Source organism: Onychostoma macrolepis, chromosome 12, assembly GCF_012432095.1.
Source record: "Onychostoma macrolepis isolate SWU-2019 chromosome 12, ASM1243209v1, whole genome shotgun sequence".
Classification (NCBI taxonomy): domain Eukaryota; kingdom Metazoa; phylum Chordata; class Actinopteri; order Cypriniformes; family Cyprinidae; genus Onychostoma; species Onychostoma macrolepis.
Window position 1 is genome coordinate 5,957,985 of NC_081166.1, and position 24,974 is coordinate 5,982,958.

General features: G+C 36.8%; 1 protein-coding gene across 1 annotated transcript in view; it reads right to left on the reverse strand.

Moving 5' to 3' along the window:
* The window catches only part of LOC131551370 (cadherin-10), a 65,962-nt gene extending 50,517 nt beyond the window's left edge, over positions 1-15,445 (reverse strand). Inside the window, exons 1-2 of the mRNA XM_058794296.1 lie at positions 15,253-15,445; positions 8,490-8,828 (exon numbers count right to left, since the gene is read on the reverse strand). Of these exons, the coding sequence (XP_058650279.1) occupies positions 8,490-8,687 (198 nt within the window). The 5' untranslated portion in view covers positions 8,688-8,828; positions 15,253-15,445. The remainder of the gene's footprint in view (positions 1-8,489; positions 8,829-15,252) is intronic.
* Between the last annotated feature and the right edge of the window lie 9,529 nt (positions 15,446-24,974).

A 24,974-nucleotide genomic window follows, 5' to 3' on the forward strand; every position in this document is an offset into this window, starting at 1 on the left:
GTATAAATGTCTAAACATTTTAATCAATTGCTTTAGAAGCAAAATTACTTAAGATGAAAACTTTGTCAAAAATAAGTGTTTATTATGGAAGCCTGTTTCCACTATGGGAAGAAAAATATATATATATATATATATATATTATTTATTTGCAACTTAACAACTCTTTTTGTTCTAAGAATTGCAAGATACAGTCTCAGAATTATGAGACATAAACTCAAGATTCTGAGGAAATAGTCAGATTTGTGAATTTATAACTTGCAATTGTGATATATAAACTCGAAATTGCAAGATAAGTCATAATTTTGAGAGAAAAGTCTCAATTACCTTTTCATTTATGTTTTTTTTTTTATATATATATATATTATTATTATTATGTGGCTAAAAAAAAAAAAAAAAAAAAAACAGAATTGCGGGATGTAAACCTGGAATAGCGAAAAAGTCAGATTTCCTAGTTTATCTTGGGGGGATATCTTTTAATTAAGTTAAAAATTAAAAATTTGAGTTACATTTTTCCTTTTTTTTTTTTTTATTAATACATTTCTATTTATTTATTCATTATTTATCTCAATTCTGTGTCACAGGCTTTTTTTATGCTTAAAACAAGAGAAGGGGGAACAAATCTATAAATGGGGTAAGAAAAATAAACTTAATTCATAAAGAAAATAATATAATTTTTCCTACCTCAATTGCAGATATTTGGCATGTTTTAAGCAACACCTCATTTAATTTAGAGTTTGTTTTTTTTCTCAGACAACAACTTATGTGATCTTGCTTCTCAGATAGGCCTAGACGAATGTAGCTTGATTTAAGAATATTTAGATATTTGTACTGGAAAACGACAAAAAATAGTCTTTGGACAAATTTTAGAGTGCAGAGTTTAATTAACATGGTGCTTCACCTGAACATGTTGTTTCTCCGAAAAGTACAAGTTTACATTTGCTCCATTGGTTGTTTATGCCATTTCAGACAAAAATCATAGCGTATCGCGAACACAGGGCACTTGTACGACTGCTATAGCTACAGGCACCTTAGTAACTCGCCTAATTGATTGTAAACCCCATTTATTTATTTATTTTCCAACAGGTCTATATCACAATACACCAGATGTTTCGTTTCCACAGTCTAGCCAATGTTTTCCATTTGGCTGCTCACTGGAAGACTCGGGGTGTCCTAATTACTGCCAGCTCCAAAAAAACAACAAAAAAAAAAAAAAAAAAAAGAGAAAGCCAAAGCACCTCTGGGACTCTGGGGAAGAATTAAAAGACATTTCAGAATAAGGCGTCTGTCGGCCATGTGGTGGCCTTTCGCAGTAACTCATGAAAAATATAAGCGATTTGATTCGGCCTCATAGATCCTGATTCAACCCTAACCACAATCCCTCTGTTCATTTCAAATGCACTACAGGGAGAGTGCCGCATGGCAGTGAATACTGATCGCTTGCTCATTTGCTCTGGGAGCACTTTTTGGCACAACACCGCGCTCTCTGTGGCACCGGCAATCCTGAACAGATACCCTTTGTTTATTGGCAGGAATATGTCTCCGGCGTGAGGTTGCCTAAATAATCTCTGCCAGTCAAAAATCCAAGCGTGTCCCCAAAGAGGCAACGTGGAGAAATATAAGAAGCGTGCCAGTATTTCAAGCAAAAGTGTGCCTTTTCCATTATTTTTGAAGGATGTTCTTGATTATAATGAGCTGACAGTTGAATATGAAGTAAAGGCAGCACGGATTTATCCCGGCCTTGCTTTCATTTGCCTTTGCTAATTCGCGTAGCACAAAATTAGCCTTTGACTCGGAGCAGCTTTAGGAATTAAATCCCTTGCACACACACAGAGGGATTGTCAGCCGAGCACGGGAGAAATCATTGACAATTCTTGTCAGGTCGGCGGTGAACACTTGCTTAGTACTGCAGAGAGGAGATTGTGAAAATGAGAGCCTGGGCCCAGAACGGATACAGAATAATTATGTATTTCCCCCCCACCCTTTCTTTCTTTGTGTGTATCTTGAGCTCGCTCAGAGTAGGACAGAGTCGCATTTGAGTTGACTAACTCGACACAAACACTGTGGCACAATCTTCCTCTCGTTGGCTCGCCTCACCTCGGTCGCCCCTTTTGTGGTTCCGCTGTTCGATGTTAATCATAAGGCCACGCGGTTCGCACTGTAGTTTTTACACTTTTTTTCTGTCACCCGCGAAGGTTTACAACAGATTTCATCGCATGCAGACTCTCTGAGGAGTTGAAAAGCGCATGAACCCAAACTCAGCAAAGCTCTCTCTCTTCTAATCTCCTCTGCTGGCTGCGGACTCCGCTGGTTCATTTGAGTGGATAAGGACACGCGCTGCAACTACTTAGATAGCTGGAGGTTCCTGTGAGGCCTGACTTTGCTGTGACAGAGTAAAAGGAAAAAAAAAAAAAAAAAACATCCACAAGATCTTTAACAGGTTTTATCCAACTCGTTCAACGTGCTTCTTTGCAGATTTCTGTATGTTGTGTTTGAGTTTTATTAGACGGCCATGTGGTTTGGGTTTTTATTTTCTTCCTCTTTTCGTGGGTAATAAGTATTAAGAGTATTTAATTTGAGGTATAATATACATCAGGACCATTGCCTGAAATATAATGAGAATGAGTTTTTTTTTTGTTTTGTTTTTTTTATTATCATAATGCATAGCCATTAATGCATAAATAACTAAAAACAGTTTACATTTTCCATTGTTTAATTTGACTATTAATGCAGCCATTGAGGTTTTAATACTATTAATACCTATACCATTATTATTATTATTATTATTATTATTATTATTATTATTATTATATATAAATAATATTATATTTACAATACGTATTTATAGCGGTATAAGTATTAGTGCAGTAGAAATATGAAATAAGTTAAGCGTATATAATAATAATAATACTACTACGGTTATAACTACTACTAATAATAATAATAATAATAATTTATTAGTAGTAGTGGTAGTAGTTTAAAAACTATGATGACGTGGATATTAATATCGTCATAATATTTTAAAGTCTAATTAACTAATGATAAAAAATATATGTATGTACAGTATATATGTATGTGTGTGTGTGTGTGTATCTATCTATCTATCTATCTATCTATCTATCTATCTATCTATCTATCTATCTATCTATCTGTATATATATTGTATGTATACACACATACATACATACATACATACTGTATATTGTAAAAAAAAAAAAATAATAGATTACAATAAAAAGTAAAATTGCAGTATAAGTGCAGTAAGTGCATATAATATATTTTAGAAACTTACCTCCCTACTATATAGCAGGCAAAAATAGTGGTATATCTGATTCACAGTATTCATAAAAATATGGAACATAATATTTATTGTTGCAAAGTATGTACTTATTCAAGAAGTATCTACTCAGACAAGTATCTACAGCTATCTACTTGTTTGGGATACAACCTCAGTGATTACAGTGATTTTTGACAAATTTAATGAATTTTTTGTATGATTGTCGTTTAAATTGACATACTTGTATACTTGTATCGTAGCTTTTCTGTTAATGGTCCATGCATAGCTTATTAAAAAGTGACTTGGCTTATTAAAAACTTTTAAACTTACAGAACATTCTATCCAGAAAAGATCTTCAGCCTAAATGTAGTGATGCCCCTGATACACATATGTTATCTCAGTTAACATTTAATATTTAGAATTGCCGTTCTACATCACATAATTAGTTGACACTTGCAGTAGTGCTACAACTGTCAGATTAGCACGAGTTTCCCCTCTATCGCTTCATGATGTGGTTCTCCACGCTCAGATGAGTTTATAATCCTGACAAGTCCTAATGAACCTGTGCTAAATATTTAAACATTCAAATGTGTACCATTTCGTTATCAATACTTGCAAAAGTGATCAAAATCAAGACATTTTTTTATTTACTTTTTTATTAAAGTGCAGAGTATTTACGTGAAGCGGATCAAAAGGGTTAGGTAGGCACAAGAAGAGGTAAACGGGACAGTATGAACGGGTTTATTTGCACAATGCATTATGGGGCTTGGAGAAGGTTAATAGGATTTTGTTCACATCAATAGCGCTGATGGCACGCCATGTGAGCCGCTGCCCCCACATCAAACTCACGACACAAAAGCGGCGAAATGCATGGTGGGCTTCAGCACTTCTGAGCGTCTTTCTGCACAACAGGGCAGCAGCGTCTGAGCGGTCATAATGACCAGTGGATGGCCAGTAAGATGTTTCTGGATTAGGAGTGTTCTCTTTTATAAATATAATGGTGTGTGCTGTTAAAATCTGAAAGAATTCACAGTAGTTTTAAGCTTGAGTCATCATGAAATTGCATTTAGAAAACTGCCTCTTTAATCCTGTTTGTTTTGCATTTCTGCCTGATGCGGCTTCATATTAATTCAAAGCAGAAGCTGTTTTCACATATCATACACTAACTGAATTATAAATTATAGTGTATTTTCTCTGTAGAACATGAGTGCTAATATTGAATTTATCACTTTCATATTCATCCAAGTTGCAGTGATGACGATGTGACTGAATTATTCATATAGATTGTATGTGTGTGTGTGTGTGTGTGTGTGCGTGCAAAACAAATACATCCACTCCCCCCCCCATGAACTGGTGTGACTGTAACACAGCAAATATATAAACTAAAATCAATAATTCAACTACAATGCAGTAAAAAAGTGGACAGCAAGGAAGGGGTTACACTCTGAAACATCAAGAGTGCAAAACCGGCACATCCACTGACACACACACACACACACTTGTTTCACTATCCTTGTGGGGGCATTCATAGGCGTAATGGTTTTTATACTGTACTTACTGTATGTGCTATTGCCCTACACCAATCCTACACCTAAACCTACCCCTTACAGGAGACTTTCTGCATTTTTAGATTTTCAAAAAACTTAATTCTGTGTGATTTATTAGCTTGTTTGCCCATGGGGACCTCAGTTTAGGTCCCCACCGTGACACGAGTCCCCATGAGTCTGTGTGTATTCAGGTTTAAGTCCCCACCTGAATAGAAAAACAAGTACACACACACACACACACACACACACATACACATTCAAATTAATTGGTGGTTATAACCATATAGCCATAACAACTCAGAAAACTGAAATAAGAGTTTGAAATCAGATCAGACCCAGAAGGATTAAGCTATGATAAAACATTCCTGTTCATTTTTGTTACTTTTTATGGAATTTTAATATTTTGTGTAACAAAATTATTTATCTGTGTTCAGGTTTGACTGTAGTAATAATAATTCAAAAACTGATGCTTTAAATCAACATTTCAAACCAAAATAATCAAAACCTTTACAAAAAGTTGTATTTGAAAAAAAAGTTGAAAAGGTCTAAATATATATCCAAACCCACAACTTAATAAAAATAAGTATTTATGTCTAAAAACAATTAGAGAATGTACAGGCCTTTTATATAGATCTATGTAGGAATCTATGGGCTAAACCATGGAATTGCAGATGTTTTTCTTATTTTACTGCCACCAGATGGCACTAATCTGGCTTAAAAAAATTGGATTTGAAAGGCATTGGCTCTAATTTTAACATGAATTACTGCCATAATTGAAAAGTAATAGAAAAAAAAAAAATTCAATGGGAAAATTTGATCATAATTATTGTATAAATATTAATTAGTACCATGAAATTCTCTCAAAATACAAAAGAAAAAAAATATTATTAAACAAAAATATGTTACACTGATTTTACTGGGGGGAGGGGGGTTGGTGGGAAAGTTAAATTTTAGGTGTTTAAGGAGCACCAGAGGGATATATATATATATATATATATATATATATATATATATATACTATACCACATTAAGTGAGGGAGATCTAATATTGTCTCTCTTATGAAACTTATCTTATTAATCTTATTCATTTTAGTGAATCAGTTTATTCAGACAATATTTTATAATGAACTGATTCAAAATAACAATTCACTCATCCACTTGATTCACTGCATATAATCACTGTGTGCCACTTTATAATTTTGTAGTATAATATTATAATACTTATTACTAAGAAATAATATATTAAGTGTATGTATGCATGTATATATATATATATATATATATATATATATATATAATACATTTATATTATTTAATGAATTATTTTGAGTTAGATTAAATAAATCATTTAATATTATAAAAAAATATAAACAAATATTTAAAAAATGTGGCATTTCATTATTATGTATAAATTATTTATAATTTATTATTATAAATGAATGTTTTCTGGTTTTATTGGTGGTATTTATTGTAAATGTATATTTTTCGTCATTGTTTTATGCCAGATATTACAATATACTAAATAACTATTTATATAAAAAAAATTAAAAAAAAAACATACTTTTTTATTTGTAGGTAGTTGTGCTAATTTTAAAAGTGGCTTGACTATTGAACTACTTGAAACTGTAGATTGTTAGTCGTACAATATAGATTGCGAATAGCTATAGACTACACAATAGAAATAGAGCCATGAAGCAAGCGTCGAGAGCACTGTTGTTTTATTGGAAATATTCTTCCCATTTTATGGATTATTTCTGGCTCCACACTGGAAAATAAATCCTCTTTTAGGGCTTGTCTTTGTCAGGGGCCAGTGGAGGCCTTGCTCGGATAGACATAAATATGGTATCCCACAAGGCTCCGTAAAGGTTGCTGAATTATCTTTATGAGGAGAACCATCAATGGCTTTGATGGCTTCTCGCCGGGGCTCTAAGTACCCGTCTATTGGGCTACACAACTTCTCATGCATCACCCACACACACACTAGTAAGAAATGGGGGGAAATGGATGGAATGGATGATCAAGTCGCTCCACAGTGGTCTCCCTGAACCAGCATGTGGGTGTTTCGTTCTCCCTCGCCCTCCTACAGTATTTATGGGAGCCCTGTGTCTTTCTGGCACTTTAATTGGGAACGAGAGTGGACGGTAGATGAGAAGCGGGCCAAAAGCATGTGATTGCTGTCATGCCAGAGAAACGCAGCAGCCAGAAAAAGAGGGGGAGATAGAAGGAGAGAGAGCTAGAGAAAAGAGAGAAGCATCAAAGCTCTGGGAAGGAGGCCAGGACACTGCTGAGTCTGACACTTCCTCAACCGACGGACTCTTCGCAGTCAGCGCTGTTTTGTTGCCTTGTCACGTAAAATGCAACGCTATGAGGGCGGAATCTCATTCTCGTTTTTGATTGATTTATTGTTTTCTCCTCACCCACTCTTGCTTGCTCGACTTTCTGTTGCACATGTTTCTTTTCTTGCATTATTCCCCACAAAAACAACCCTGCGCCATAAGAGGAAGACATGATGATCTGTCTGTGCTACCACTCCTCTCTCCACCCTGAACCTATCACATGTTTACTTGTAGAAGATGAATGCGGTGATGAAAGCAGACGTCTTTGACGTAAAATTGGCCGACTCCCTCCTCCCATGCACCGGGGATGTAACTGCTGCTGTCTCTGCCGTCTGAAGCTGGTGGCTTGACAAGCACTCCGCTCTGATCTGACACCACAAGAGTTGCACTTCGGCTTTTTTATTTTAACCGAATCGTGTCGCACTGGTAGGCCCACCTTTCAACAAATGGCACGTAGAGGTTTGACTCTCGACTGATTCGTGTCCTGACTTGATCTAAGTTAAAAAAACATGCATCAGTTGTGCATGTTGAAAGCGGGACACCAGCTGTTATTATCAGGTCACGGTTATAATGTAAGCCTTTGAATTAAACCCACACAAGCATATCGGTTTTGGAACATCAGGATGTGGTCATTAATATAAAGAGGGTTATCATGTCACTTTGTATCCCACACATCGATTCATTCTAATAGCCTACATTCGCATTGATTTTGTTCTAATACATCATTAGCTATCATGCTGAAAGCATTATCCGTTAGGTATGAGTTCATTTGATGTTCGTGATTCATGTTCGTAACTGACCCTTGTGCTTGTTTGTGTTGTGTGTTAATGGTCAGACTGACTGAAATTGCTCATGTTATACTGCACAGTAGCTCACTGGTATAGCATGATGCTAGCCACCACATGGTCGTGGGTTCGATTCCCATTTATGCATCTAGCAAATTCTCAAATCCATTAACACCTGGGAATCGAACCCAAGACCCACTAGAAGGAACATGCACAAAACTTGAAATGCACTCTTTATATGCACATTTATGTTGTTCTACATGGTAAAATAGCCTTTAGAAAAAGTACTCTGTTGGTACACCATGATATAGTTGGAAAAGTATGATATTTTGATATGGTATTATTTGATAGATTACTGTATTCATTTGTAAGGTGTTTGACAGAATGCCATGGGATCAATATCCAAACCTACATTGGAATGCCATGGTACTTTTTTATAAGGGGTAAAAAGAAATCATCTCCACTTACACATGATTCACTCTGACAATATTTCCACTTCCTCACAGTTATTCTGAAAAACACAAACACACACAGTAACAGCCCTTACCTTTCCAACATACTGCTTTCCAGTTCCCGTCCACTCCTCTAAGAGAAAGAAACTATTCCACATCCATCCTCGTTTAGTGCGTTGTAGAGTCCGTCCATCCCGATCCGACGTGCTAATTCCAGGCACCGGCCGGATCAGTGCACCGCTCCAGCCCAGCAAGCAGAACAACAGGAGAAAAGTAAGTTGATTGATTATCATTGTATCCGATCACTCCTGGAGAGTCCTTGATAAGGAATCAATTAAGAAAGAGAGCTCTGCGTTGAAGATACTGCTGAATGGTGGGTGCGACGAAATGGGGCATCTTATCCTTAATTCTCCTAAATTCTGTCTTCTTGGGGCCTGTGATGGATAGAAAAAGATCATTAAGAAGCAATTTCAAAGCAATATCAGCACAAAGCTACGCCTTTGCTAAATTAGCTCGGGGTCGAGTGCCACAGCATAGAACAGCACTCTGTAAATTTATGTTAACTGACTAAAAACGTATTGGCTAACTAGAAAACGAATCGTTAATATTGATTGATCACAAAGGATTAAGTGACTCAAATTTTAGCACACAGCAGTCTCTCGGTGGTCTCTAATTGATGAACTTCATGAGCCCAAACGTCTCTAAACATTTACTTTCCTCACTCTGCATACATTTGCGGTTACCCCCAAAAGCGGCAATAGCCAAAAAATCGATAGCAAACTCAAAATGCTGAGGACTTCCACTTCTATAACACAAACTAGTGTAAAAGAAGCAAAGGCAGCAGCTCACTGGAGCGGTCTCTCCTCCAGGACTAGTTCTGATAGGTAATTTGGAGGATGTATGCATAATTTATTGGCTTTTGGAAGTTAATCCTAATAAATCTTTCTTCCCTCATTTGACGAAAGCCCATTTTCCAGGAGTCTGCAGGAAAAGGCCAAGGAGCCAGGTTAGCCTGACAGGCATTCATTACGGCAAACGTCTCCAGGGGTCTCGTGAGCAAACGAGGAGCAGATTCATAATATTGTGGCGTTTTTGTTTAACGATCTGAATCAAAGAAAAGAAAAGAAGTGGGGGCTTGGAAAAGGGGGAAATAAAACACACACGGTGTCAGCAAGGCAATCTCGGCGAACAAAGCGATTCCTTTCTTTGTCTAAGAGCAAATTAGGGCTTTGGTTCTATTTGATGTGACTGAAGTTATGCATGTAAATGAACACTGTCTTGTGAATACGAATCAAATAATTTACTTAATGAGATATGGATGAAGTTAGGAATTATTCACTAGGCAGCGTTTGAAAGTGTGCAGACTACTGTAATTTGTGGAATCACTGGCTTTGCTAATGCGAGTAATGAATTTTGTCAGCCCCAGCAGAGGAGGCCTTTTGTGGCCCAATCTTCCATTCAGACATATGTTTCAATGCAGCCCAGGGTTAGCTGGTAGGGCACAACTTTGACATTCAGAAGGTCCTTATGAATTAATCATGATTTTTATTTTCACGAGACCAAGCTGAGTCTTTCACATCCGGTATGAATCACACATTGGCACGAACTGAGATGTTCTGTGCGTGGAAAGTACTGCCCTCATTTGATTTTAGAGTGAGGGTCGCACTGATCATTCAGGGGCATGTAATCAGCATCTGACATTGAAAAAACCTGCTCAGGTCTCTGGCATGACCTTGACGGACAGATCCAGATAAATATCCATCTGTCAGTGTCATGGTCCACAACCAACTTGATTGATTTAACGGTTTCTATGACACGTTTTCCATCCGCGGTCTTTGCTCAAGGGTGAGTGCGGACAAAAGAGTAATAAAAATGAGTTCTGATTCATGCATGTTTATTGCACGCTCTTTCAAAGCCTGATGAAGCAAGCACTGCCCTCTCAGAATTTGCTCTTTCATAGCACTGATGGATTTAATGGAGTTCTCAATAATGTGTCATTTAACTATCAGTTTTATCATAGATGTTTCTCCTAAAATTGCTTAAGAGAAATTTAAAAAAAAATAGCCACAAATTGCTCGCACAGAGTAAGTGTATAGAGTTATAAAATGAATGTGGATAGCAGCACAGATGGTATAGCCTAATGCAGACTTAACCATTTTCTCAGAACAAAATGAAATCTGAGAAGCGGGAGATGGTTATTATTTATATATATTTGATGTATTGCTTGTATTTTTCTAAAGTCTGCTAAAATGAATGTCAGTTCAAATCAATAAATGCTGTTTAAGGTTTTTTTTTTTTTTTAGCTCAGGAGATTTAATAGAATTCTTAATTTCATTCAAGTATTATTTATTTGTCTTTTATGGTTCTCGCAGAAGAAATAAATAGCCACAACTGTTCACATACAGTACAATAAGAGTATAAAGATATAAAATGTATGTGGAAAGCAGCACATATAATTTTGACTGTTGCGGAATTTCTCACGAAGAAAAAAAAAAAAGTAAGAGACACATTTATGTATGTATGTATTAAAGATTCCAAAAGTCTGCTAAAATGAATTATGGCTCATATCCACAATCCAGTCCTCTACTCCATAAATGCTGTTTAAGAATTGACATTCTTCTTTAATAGAGTTCTTAGTTATGTTTCAGATGATTTTCTTTAAATCCCTCCTTAAAAAAGAACAAATTAAAAGCCACTAAATAGGCAATTATTGAACTCAGTAGGTAAGCTATACATTAATATGTAGATGACATAGCTATCATAGCTTTTCAAAAGCTTAACTTTTGGAAGAATGTGATGTGAACTTTTGTATATTGGCAAATCTGAACACAGTTTGAGACATTTTTGAGATCTATTCTAAACATCTGTGGTTCAAATTGTTTATGTACGCTGTCTACGAATTGATGTTCCACTGCTGTTCAAAAGTTGCTGTTTTAATGGAGTTTTCAAGAGAGTTATGTCTCAGTACACATTTTCTTTTTTCCCCCCTTTTTTTTGTTAGCCAACAAATAAGTCAAGTGCCAACATGCAGTAAGAGAACAAAGCTTGAAATGTGGACAGCATAGCTCAGATACTTTGCTTTTGGAAGAATTTGATGCTACTTTTTATTGCAGACTTTGGTATGCTTGGAAATCTAAGCACAGTTTATAATGTTTTTGAGATTACAACATGAGATTACCAAAAATCTGAGAGATAAGAGATTCAAGACACAAAAAAATCTTATCCACACATACTGCAAATTTACTGCATATGCTGAAGTCACAAACAATTTGTGGTTCCCATTGTTCATAAGCATTGTTTAAGAATTGGCGTTCTTCTCCTCAGGGTGCTTTTGTTTTCATTAGGCATGGCGAGTAGAGTTATCAAATCACACGCTGTACAAGATTTTTGCAAGTTAACAGCATAATAAAGGAGAGAGAGGTGTTGCATATATCCAGCTCAGTCGGAAAGATGTTAACACTACAGCGGTGAGAGGATGTAGCTTGTGAAGAGGCCCAGACAGGAGATTGTGTGTTTGTATGATGACTGCAGGACTCACAGGGTGCCAGAAACTCAGAGATTTTCTTTTCTTTTTTTCTTTTTTTTAAAAATCCTGTTATCGTGCACTCTTAGCCTTTCCACTGCAATGTCAAGAACGTTCTGGCAAGAAAAAAACGAAATTGTGTGCACCAATTTATGCGTGGCGATTCTCATGATTGCATTTTGTAATTATCATTCAAGGCTGTCCTTGAGGTTTAATAGCATTCTGGATATTAATCTTTGCTACAGCATGCCTATTAAGCATTAGGCCAGCGAATCTTTTTTTATTATTATTTTGCCTGTTACCATACAACAAAGACTAGCTATCTTGCCAGATGTTTAGGACTGTCACTTAATTATCTCACTTTGATTAGTGCATTAAAACCTTGTTTATGTGTGGCAGTAAGGGAGGATCCGCGATACTATAGGGGGAGGAACTGAGGAAGCGCGAGGGAGTCGAGCGAGGAGGAAGAATGTTCTCACTTGTCCTATTAAGAGTGTCTAATTAGGGTGTATATGTGAATTTGGGCGTATGTAGACATGCTAGTCGAGGCATAATGAGGTAATGCTATATAATTATGAATTAATTGGCAGAGAGGACAGCGAGTTGTCCTTCCGGAAAACTCCACACAGCTGACCCCCGTTGATCAGTGTGAGACACTAAAAACACTTTGTGAGCTGTATTTTGCAAACGGGCAACAAAGCTCAAGTTTTGTAATTTGCAGACTTGATTAACAGTGATATACTGCCCAAGTCTGCAGGATCAGACCACTAGTGTGAGCACAGACCCGCCAAAGTCTTTCAATATAATTGCCGTAGTCCTGTCTGCAAGGTAGTGCTATATTTCTCCTGAGGTTTATAAAAGCAGTCTGGGGCAGCGCTGTCTTTGGGGAATACATCTGCCAGAGTTCAACATAGCTTCGTTCACTCATGCTATCTGCCTCCAAACACCCCCTCTTTCTATCCTCAGTATATTCCCCCTAAGACCATATCAGACACGGATCATTTAGGGAAACTGGGTTATTTTTGTCCACACCTGACTGTGTTCTGATGGATGTCTGGAGCCATATGTGGGATACGGAGGCTTGTGTCTGTGCATTTGTCATGCTTATTACTGCTGGGGGAAGTTTTTTCGGCGCTTCTCGTTTTTGTGACCTTGACATCTCGAGCGTTAAAGGATGGAGACTTCATTCAGGTTATAAGTTTGACGGGAGAACTTCACTTCTGGAAACAGGATGGACAAATCGCTTAATAATATATATAGACTGCTTACGCTCTGAAAGATTGAAATATTGCCCGAGGCCTGTCTGATTTCTGACAATTGAAGCAGCCTCGCGGTCTGTCCAGATTACTCGCAGGGCATCAAACTCTCTGCCACGGTCAGATAAAGATGGACATGGAGTTTTTATTGTAACATTTACTATGGCAGAGCCCTTCCTTCACTTTAAATTGAAGGCTGGGGCTTGTAGAATCAGGATTGTGTGGTTTAAAATGTTTGTTTGTGAAAGGGAAGTTATGAGGGTTTAAAATGATTGAAGATCAACCATGGTGAAGACTGGGCTTCATTGCTGCTTAGCATTGAATTTTGAGCCACTTGGTGGAGCTAACTCTCTCTCAGATAACACTGAAGTTCTCTATCTGTGTCTCGCTCTGTTTCCCTGTATATATCATGTGTCTTCAGCCTAAAATGCTGAAAATAAATGCTAATAGATTTGCACATTATCTAGGAATTGGATTCTGATTGGCTGTTTACCTTAATTTTCTGGCTAATATAAATTTTATGTTCATTGCAGGATGAAACAAAACATATTTTTCTATATTTTGATGTATATATATGTTTAGATTGATGTTTTTATATATCATTCCCAAATTAATGATGTATGTTTCATGTATAAACTTTGACATTCAGGCAAAGTATAGAGCTATACAATTATCATTAATATAATTTCATATTCATCTTGAAATTTGACCTTGGAATCTTGCAAATCTGAGCAAAGTTTGAGACACTGTTGAGATTTCTTCCAAGGGAGACTATTAGGATGTTTTTCTCAACAGGAGAAAAAACAGACTTTAGGAAAAGTCTCCTTTTGCATTCAGTTTAAGAAAATATTGAGATTTTATGTGATTTATTCTTTCATATAGATTGTTTCCAGAAGATGAATCCATATAAAACAGATAAGAAGAGTTACATAAGCCTGTAAATGTCTCTCTAGACATTCTTCTCCTAAATGCGTGTGCTGCCAGTGACAGATCTTCTATTCACAGGCTTTTGTGTGTGTTTCCAAGTGAATCGTTTTGCATTGAATGAGATGCTATTAGTGTGGCTAATTTAGAAAGCAGAAATGCAACGAGCACTTTAGAGGTTAATTTGTGTTGGACAATAATGACCACTCACTAATGACTTCCAATACCGAGATCCAGTTGATCGGCTGTATTTAGAAGCAGCATATCCTAGTGTTTATGTGTGTGTGCATGTGAATGCATGTGTGTGTGTGTGTGTGTGTGTTTGTGTGAAAGAAACAGTGAGAGTGAGTGAGTGATTAGGCTTGAGCAGTGGGGTAGACTCTTGCTGTGTCCAGTGCAATACATATTTATGAAATATTCCTGCACGTCTCTCTTGCGCACACACACACACACACACACACACACACACACAGACACACACACACACACATGTACATACATTGTTTATCTTCAAACTGAGGCAGCCAGTGAAATAGCTGCCAAATGACACACAGGTCAAGGCAATAATCTGCTTATCAGAATCAAGCAAAAGCATCTGTATAATTGCGGGATTCATAGCAGAACGTTTGTCAAATAAAATTACCGCAGAGCAGCTCTGCCAGCCCGTATGAAGTTTTTAGACACATTGTTTGCCGTCTAAATGTATAATATTTATTTTGTATGCACATACAACAATCTTATATGGTTCTAGCCAAACCGTTTCAATCAAAATGATTTCATCATAACTAACAATAATTCTCCATTTGATCTTAATCAACAAACTTTATCTCCATATTTGCAAAATAATAAAAATGATTCAGGAAAAGAAAAAAAGAAACAACGCACCTCTAAATCTGACTTCTCATGACTTCAGATGTCTAGAGATAAAATTCAACAACACAAGAAAACAGTTCGAACAGTTTCTAGCCAGGAATTCCCTCTCAATTCCCCACAATATAAACTCACTTTACTGAAACCTCAATAAATCCCGTACAGTAGGTCCTTGAGCACTAATATGCCGGTGAAACATTCACAAAAGCATCCAAACCCCTCTTTAGGTTCTAGACACATTTTCTGAAACCACCTGCAAAAGAAACTAATCAGCCGTCTACTCACACTCTCTTTTTGCGTTTGCCACGTCTTTCTCAGTTGCTTTAAATCCGTCTTAGCCACTCTTTAATCAAATAGTTCCTCCAGTGTAAAATGATCTCCACGGCAACCACTCTGCAGGGCACATCTGTCTTAATGATAACCTTTAGATTCAACGAGCGAGAGAGAAAATTACGTACATGACTGCTCTCTTTCCGGACTCTCCTCATCCGTCTGAGCAAGAGTGGGGGACCGAGAGAGCACAAGAGCAACAGAGCTGGAGAGGGAGGGAGGGACGGACGAGAGACACACAGAGAGAGAGAGAGAGTTTTACCTTCGTTGTCTATACTCCATTGTTTTCTGCTGTGTTCTCGGCACACTTCTATATCTCCTTAGCATAAGCTCCACGCTTGTCACCTTCCCTCTCAGTTTTCTCTGTAAGACTGAACATTGTCCTGAAGCTTACTGTGCGAGAGAGAAAGAGAGAGAGAGAGAGAGAGAGAGAGAGATGTCTGACTGCTCTCTCTCTCTTATTCTAGTCCCTTTGTCTTAAATGCTTTAACTTGTCTTTTTACCTGCATTATGTCTCATTTTTGGTCTGTCTGTGTATTATTTTCCTTTCACATGCATTTCTCCCTCTCCTTTTCTCTTTTTGAGTGTCAGGGAGATTGTGGCAGCGGGATTGAGCCCATGATTGGCTGCCACTCAGTCATCGACCATGAAAGACAGCGGATAAAAAGAAGGGTAGAAAGAGAAGAAGAGGCTTTACTCCCCTGGAGCTGCGGTTTTGACTTGGCTTGCCACAGATTGTAGGGGGTGGGGGGTTAGAGCGATACACTGCCAACGTCCAAGAGAGGTGGAAAGTGAGAAAGCAAAAGGGAAGAGGTCAAGGAGATGAGGGCCACGGGCGTTAGAACTGCAGGCAATAGATGGCGGTAGCGATCCACAGCTAATGGACGTCGCGTGAAAGATGGACTCATCGATGCTAACTGTCCAAAGAGATCCGAGCTTGATCTAATCAGGGTTCAATGACAGTGGAATGAAGGAGAAAGAGCCCATAATAAGTAAATCAACACCAGGAGAGAGGCAAAAGTGAGGTAGGAGTTGGGGGCGGGGTGGACCATGTCCAGGCACTCAGCGGCAACGTCATTACCAGCTCCGATTCATATCAGTCCATCACCTCACATAAACCAAACCGATTGAGAAAAGCTGGATTTTTTAATGCTGCAAAGATCAACTGAAGAGATCTACCAGAGCATCGGACAGTTAGGAAGGGTTAAAAATCAATACAGATCAACATATCCACCTGGAACAATCTATCTATCTATCTATCTGTCTACACATAAAATTGATAAAAATGAAAAATTATTACAAATTTATGTTCTTGTGAACTTTCTATTCAATTACAAAAATATTAAGCAGCCTAACAGTTTTCAACATTGATAATAATAGGAAATGTTTCTTGAGCAGCAGATCAGCATATTAGAATGATTTCTAAAGGATCATGTGGCACTGAAGACTGTAGTAATGATGCTAAAAATTCATCTTTGCATCAGAGGAATAAATAATATTTTAAAATATATTATTATAGAAAACAGATATTTTAGATGGTAATAATATTTCATAATATTGCTGTTTTTAACATATTTTTGATCAAATAAATGCAGCCTCGTGAGCATTAGAGACTGATTGAGTTTTGTATAAACCTAAAATACTTAAAACACAATATAAATGATACATAAAACTTTAAAACATGAAACATGGCTGTGGTTGACACGTCGTGCAGCATTGTCTCACTCAGTTAGGACTGACAAATTACTCGTTGCTGGAAGCCTGGCTAGTACACCGTGTTACATTACTTTTACAAAAGACACAAAAGCAGGTTTTAAATTTGTCTTTAAAGAAAAAGAAATGTCATGGAGGTTGGTCTCAGGGTAGTGATGGGCTCAATTAACACAGTCTGTGTGCTGTAACACACTGCTTTGTTGTAGTGCCAAGTTCTCATCTTCTGTAATTTAAACAGAATGTGTGTATGCACTTCTGTTGTTTATGAACATGCACAATCACTGCGATTAAAAGGGAAAGACAAACCTTTTTGGAAATGTTTTACAGAGATACTGTGAACACAGGGTTTAGATTCAGCCTGTGGGGATTGATGGGAGACCTGTACAGCTCCGGAGATACTTGTGCCAAAAAGAAAAGAAACTCTTGGTTTCTATATCCAATTCTATTTAAAGGAACTGTTCATTCAAACATGATAAAAAATAAAAACTACTCGCCCTCAGGCCATCCAAGATATAGATGAATGTGTTTCTTCATTGGAACACATTTGGAGAAATGTAGCATTACATCACTTGCTCACCAAAGGACCCTGTACAGTGAATGGGTGCCGTCAGAATGAGAGTCCAAACAGCTGATAAAAACATCACAATAATGAATCAGTTAATGTTTTGTGTAGCAAAAAGTTGTGTAATTGTAAGAAATAAATCCATCAAGGACTTTTTAATTAAAAAATTTTAATTAAAAAAAAAAAAAAAGTGCGTCCCCTAGTAAAAAATTAATAAAAAAATGTCCATACCCTGTTGTTCCCTCACATCAAAATCCACTAACACATTTACTTAGAACTATTTTGGCTTGTAAACATTGTTTGATCTGTGCATATTTCTCTCCTGATTCAGACAAGATTTTAACTGGAGAAAGCAATATTATGCATAGAGGACATTGCGAGGTAGCAGTCTGTCTACCTTGCAAGTCTGGGGCTTCAAGCTATTGCATAACGAAAGAAATGAGCTAGATTAACTTCAAAACTATATCTGAAATTAGACATTTTTTGTACTATCTCCTTTTATGCAGTGGAATACATTACCACATGAGGCACTACTGGTGTATGATGCTGTTTGACTGTCATTTAGCATCACACGTGTGATACAGATCTCAGAGCTTTAACAGACTCTCTTTTCCCTCTTCCCTCTTCCAGTTCATATCATCTCTGCTGATGGCCAAGCGTGGGAAGTTTAGACTGTAGACGAGTACAGTCACGGTGTGCAATGTCTCCAGTTGGGGGCAGTATTGGGCCAAAGTTATTTTTGAAAAAGCTCCACATTCATTCTCTCTGAGTAATGACACATTAGGCCTTATCAACAGTAAATAAAATAAACAATTAAAAACAGAGCTACCATGTGGCCAGCACAGTTATACAGATGTGCATGAGGAATCGAGACCACAGGAATTTCATGACCGTGAATAATGATGTAGGGGAACGCTAATGCAGAGTTCACATGAAAATCACAAACACATATACTTACACTTATTGCTACATTTTTCCAATTACATTTTCTCCACCTTTATTCTTATTACTGGACACTGCAGGGGAACCATTAACTCCCCCCCCCCCCACATAAACACACATTTATTTTCCTAAACAAACAGAAATGTCAGAGTTGGTTTGAGTCATCAGGCTGGTAAACACTGCAGACTGGATCCCGCAGTGCTTTAAGCTGTTTTATATGCTCTTATTTATTTATATATATATTTTTTTCTCTTCTTTTTTTCCCTGAAGTGGCCAACCGCAGATGAGCATTATTGATCATGGCCACAAGACAGTGATGTGATTTGAGTGAAACTGATACATAGTGATGTTAAAGACACCGCAGTGATCCTTCACAACCATCAAAAAGACCAAAAGGGCATTAACAGTATAGCTTTCTTAGGATCTGTATGCCAGTCGCTCTCTGATAAATAAAGACAGTCGATATGAGTCATATGAAGTTTGTAAACTTTTGTAGGCAGTCAGTCCTTGTAACTCATTTTCAAAGATGTTTTATATATATATATATATATATATATACACACAGTATATATGAATTATCTCTATATACTGTACCTTTACAGATGTACAGTGTATTGCTCCTGCCATCCATCTGATCTTTTCTCTCTTGCACATATTCTTTTGATTTGCTCATATGGGATGGACTCTGGCACGTTACCATGGATCATCTGGAATAAAGTGTGAGAAACGAGCACAACAAAGTATCATTTAATGATAAATGAATGACATTTGGTTTATTATTGGTTCATGTCAATGTAAGGATGAAACACTGCACTAAAATACTCTGACTGTGGTTCCTGCAAAGCTCAGCTGTGTTGCTACTGAATCTACAGCGTCACAACAAAATAAATTATGTTTTAGCTGAGTTGTGCTTGCAGTCCGAATTGGATGTAATGAAAGAGAAACACTGGGAGCCACAGAATGATACAAATACAAAAAATAGTCAACACATCTTTCTATTGAGCTGTCCTCACAGGTTGCACACAACAACAAATATTCAGCACGACCAGTATAGTCAGATTTATGTTGACAAAATACTTATGAACTGGCTCTCTGTAATGAAATGGACCAAAAGTCTCTGAGTTGTCAGTTCGAATCGTCTGAAGACTTTAAGGAATCATTTGATTCAGTTACTTAAAATCTGATTCACTTTGATTCAGTGTTTTTCTTTAAAACCAAAAGGATTCAGAATTGTTATTTCATTGAAATAACATATTGGCTAAATATTAGATGAAAACTAAAACTGAAATAAAAACGTGAAATAGAAATAACTAATAAACAATTATAGAAAAAAGCACAACAAAATCATTACAATTAAAATGAAAATATTACAAAAAGCTCATTCATAATATTAATAAATATTGTTCCAGCTAATATATGAACAGCACTAAAACAATACTGATTTATTAGAATAATAAATAACATTTTATCTGCACGGCACCTTTCAGATATAAAATTCAGCTTAGACATAAAATGCAAAAAGTACATCATAGGTCAGATTATAAACAACATTAACAATAAAACAATTAAAATAAAATAGCAAAACAATAAAAGTAAGTTTAATTTAAAAAAATAAATAAATAAATAAATTATGAGCCATTATCATTCACAAAGACTTTTATAATGGTACAGACCTATGTTCAGAATCACATCAGCCTTTGGTTGATTTTTATTGTCAGTGTCAAAATGAGCCACTAGACTTTTTTGACCTTTTCTTCTCTTTAATTTTGCAGACAGGAAATGATATGTAGCAGGATAAAGACACATTGAAAGCAGAGCAGCACAGCTCATTGTGTCGGGACGTGTGCGTTAACCACTAGGCCATTTTGAAAATTGTTTTATAAATCAGCGAACTGTTGGTCTATTATGGAAAATCATCTGTGAATCTGCGGTTGGCTCTTTAACCTTTGGTTAGCTCAGCTTGTGTGGATTAATAGAGAGGATTGCCTCCATGTGAGTAAACCAACCCAGATGCTGAGATAATCCTGGGAAGACATGGTTGGCATGGCGATAGACCCTAAAGCACAGCCACTGTCTTTGTTGGCTACTGGGAGATTTCTGGTACGTCGTCACCAGATGCTTCCGTTGCTGTCAAGTGCTCCAGGGGGTTTCTGGGATTGAAAATGATTTCTGAATGTCTCAGGCTTAAAATAAGATGTGCTAAAACTACATAAGGTGTTTTTTGAGATATGTTAGTATGTTTATATATATATGTATGCACATATAGGCCTATGCAGGCCCAATAAGAGAAATACACTACCATTTGAAAGTTTGGTGTCGGTAAGATTTGATTTGATTTTTATTCAGCAAGGACAAATTAAATTGATCAAAAATTAATGTTTTATTATTATTATTATTATTACTATTATTATTATTATTTTATTTATTTATTTTTACAAATAAATGTGGTGATTTGATTAGCATAAGAGACTTCTTTCAACTGCAAACTTTATATATATATATATATATATATATATATAAAGGTTGAAGTTAGAATATGTGCGAGTCGTGAAAGATGTTTTCTTTAGATGATTTGTATGTAGCCTCAATGGAATCACTTGCGTCACTTGCATAAGAGTTAGACAATCAATCTTACAGTGTGATTTTTACCATATGGTGCAGATGTCCATGCACAAAAAATGTTACCAAACCCACATGCTCAAGTGATGTTTCCCATATTAGATTTTCCTTGTTAAAACATTACCAGAGCCAAGTTTTGGTGAACAGCACATCACTACAGATGTGACATCAAGCTGTCAGTTATAGGGGGAGAATCAGGCCCTCTCATGGAGATTATGCTGACTAACGGCCGCTCTCCTCAAGTTTTGCAGGAGAAAACATTAGGACAAGCGCTGCTGGAATAATGAATGGTGCTCTGGTGTCGCTGCATGTTTCTCGGAGCTCCTCACCTCTCATCTCCAGCACCGTCAGCCGCAGTGAGGCGTGTTTCATTTCAACCTTCCTTCAGCTGTCAATTCATATTCGCATGAGGACAATGACTGAAAGGGGCCGCCACACACCTACCTCAACTGTGAATTAGACCTGACTGCGTAATTAGTCAGGCCAGCACTGATAGGCTTATTTGTAGAGATCAAACACATCTGAAGGGAAGATGGCAGAGTGGACAGAAAAAAGGCTTTTTAGTCTTTTAAAAGCTTTTCAACCTAGCAATTACTAAGAAAAAAAAAAAGAAATCACAAGAATAATTATATATTTATTGACTTATTTGACACTACTGAGCTACTGGTGGGCCTGACAAGAAAAATGCTCTTAGAAAAATGATTGTGGTTCAGTGATGGAAACACTTTGAAAAATACCATGGTATTGTTTGATTGAAACACTAATATAGTATAAGATTGTAAGGTATTGCAAAGAATATCATGACATCTACACTGGAAAAAAACATCTTTCTGAGAAATTGCTAGTGCATTTCACCACTAAGTACAAAGAAACGACAAGCAACATGTTAAATCAAATGTGACATTTTGAGATTTTCTTGTACAATGTACTCTAATAACCTTTGTTTTATTTATTAACTGGAAAAAAATCATTTTTTAACAATGTTCCTAAATATATTACTTTGATACCATGTCCAGTAAACAATGTCATGCTCATTTCACGGTGGACCGTGCAGAACAGAGGTTTGTTTTTGTATACTGGTATGAGGTAAACAGTTGTGATTATCTGCAAGAAAAATGTTCATACATATTGTCATTGTGAACACTGGGTTATGGATAGTAACACTCACCATTATAGCCACAAATCAACAATCCTGATAACAGCTGTTGTCTCAGAACTGTCATTATTATAAAAGGTTCCTCATCTGAGTTTCCACACAGTGCAGGAAAAAGACAAAGTGAGGTAAAGACAGGAGGAACACATTGTAGGCAGTATTTTAAAATTTTCACTGTGGATCAAGACTGTGTTCCTAGCACACCACATTTGTTACAGTTATAGCTGACTGGAATATGTGGATTTTTGTGATTTGTTTGTTTTATTTTGGTGTGCCTCGTTTTTTATTGTCATAGCTGACAGGACAATGTGAATCTGGAGGAGGTGATCTATCATAATGTGGAATAGAGTCGTAAGTGTGTGAGATGGAACTCGTATATCACTGCCATGTTTACCTGTAAATAACCCGGTTTGAGGCTTCTCATCATTTTGCCACACGCGAGCGGACAGAGCTTCTCTGAGTGTTACTGTGAATGTGAGTGTAAAGTCTTTCACAGGCCGAGTCTTATCTGTTTCACGAAGCCACACATTCACGCAGTCAACCTTAATTTGTTTTCAAACTGGCACGGAGAACTGAAGATATCTTCCATTCATTTTATGCACAACAGGTTGGAATTTTAAGTAGCCAGTAGATGGTTGACAAGTGTCTTGACAAGTGTAAGTGAGCCATTGAATCACCCATCAACCGATTCGTTCAAATTCATTCTGAAGCAAAATAAGGACAGCTCCGACCGGAAACGAACAGTGAAATTAATTTTATACCTATTAGATTGTGTTTTATTAACGCCTACACCTACCCCTTACAAGAATGAAAAAAAATAGTAATTATTGTTGTACAGTGTGGCAAAAATTACGCTGTATTGATGTGCGCATGCCCAGTAGCTCCATACGTATCCCAGCCTTTACCTAAATAAGGTACTCTTTATAGCCTACTTATTCAGGAAAGAATACTTGACTGTCTTGAGTGAATTGTTCACTTGATAAACTGACTCCTTCAAAAACCTTGATTCACAGTATTGTTTTTTAGGGAGCGAGTCATTTATGGATTCATTCAAACGATTCATTCAAAATAACTGATAGCCTACATACATGTAGACCACAATGTGCTGGTGAACTGTGACTTCGTTTGGAATTAAATTTGTTGGCGGGGCAAAAAAACAGACAAAGCAATGAACAATTTTGCGTCCAGAATGTAAGTTACTCGATTTAAACTTCTTTACAAGTTTACAAGGAATGTCACTTGCTATGGTGCTCTGGTCGTGCTATTTCTACTTCTGTTTTCCCCTCAGTGTTTGTTTACTGCAGTTTTGTTGTTTACGTTACTCGCTATTGTGATCTTGGTTATGGTGCTATGTTTAGTTTCCTGAAGAGTCCCCCAAATGTTTTTTTACAAAATTAAAAAAATAAAATGGTCGCAGGTTCCGTCATTACCAATAGAGTTAAATGGAACCAATGACCATTAGCTAACTGTGCTTTTAGTAAACGCACCCAGCCCAGAATGATTTTAATGACTTTCGGTTCTTTTCTCAAATGACTTGCGAGAAAGAATCTTATGAGCCGATTACATTTAATGAATCAAAGACATACAACTTTCATCATACCAACCAGCGTAGTGCGATTCCCAAACGACTGATTCTTGTGAGTCGATTCAGTGAGTGATATAATACATACATGTGTAACCCACTAGAATATACAATTCTATAATGTGGGGGGTTGTTTAATTTACTGTTTAATTTAATGTTAATGGAGTCTAATGCTTCTTATCCTAAGTCACAAAATATGTGTGTGTGTCTTTAAGTTTGCCGTTATTGGTATTAAAGTTGATTGGGGTGCACAGATAAAAAAAAATGCTTTTGCCCTACAGGTTAGGTTGATCTTTATTTTCATTGGTTTGTATGTGTTAAGTCCCTCACTCCCGGGAAAATAAAAGATGTGAGTGGTTTATAAGGGAGCAGAGTTGCCAGATTGGGCGGGTTTCCTCCCAATTGGGCGGTTTTGAATTTGATTGTGTGGGTAAATATTGGCTTGGGCGGGTGGACAAAATTTGGGCGGGTTTTTGGTCAGTTTGGCGGTTTTCAAAACATATAAATTGTATAGGCTAATTAGTTAACAAACAAGCCCAAGTGTGCATATAGACTTGCATGCATCCAATCAGTCATCACAACATTACTAAACACACACATGCACAAGAGTATCTGGTGCTGATGTTGACGTCGCAGCCGCACTTTTAGCCAATCACTAGGGATCAGCAGACAGACGTGATGGTTCATGAGTGACTGTTTTATAGCGCGATAACGGATCTGATTTTGAATGTATAACTGTAAGTTATATAATGCCTTAAATATAAGTTCGATGGTAAAGAGTGGAGAGTGTTTTAACTCTCAAAACGTGAATTACACCTGTTGAGGGAGATGACATGAATGCTATATCACTGCAACTCCGAAATCAGAGCACAGTTAAATTGTTTAATCAAAATCTATTCTATACGATCCTGTCTTTTATCTTTTAAACGGTCCAGATTGGTAGGATATCCTTTAAAGATACTAGACTTGTTAGTTTTGACTGTGCAAAGTTCTATATTATGTTCAATATGAACTTCACGAAAGATTAGTTCTGTGTGAAATTATAGAGCGACATGAAGGTAAGAGCATTATTGTTGTTGTTAATTTTTTTTTTAATTGTCGGATTA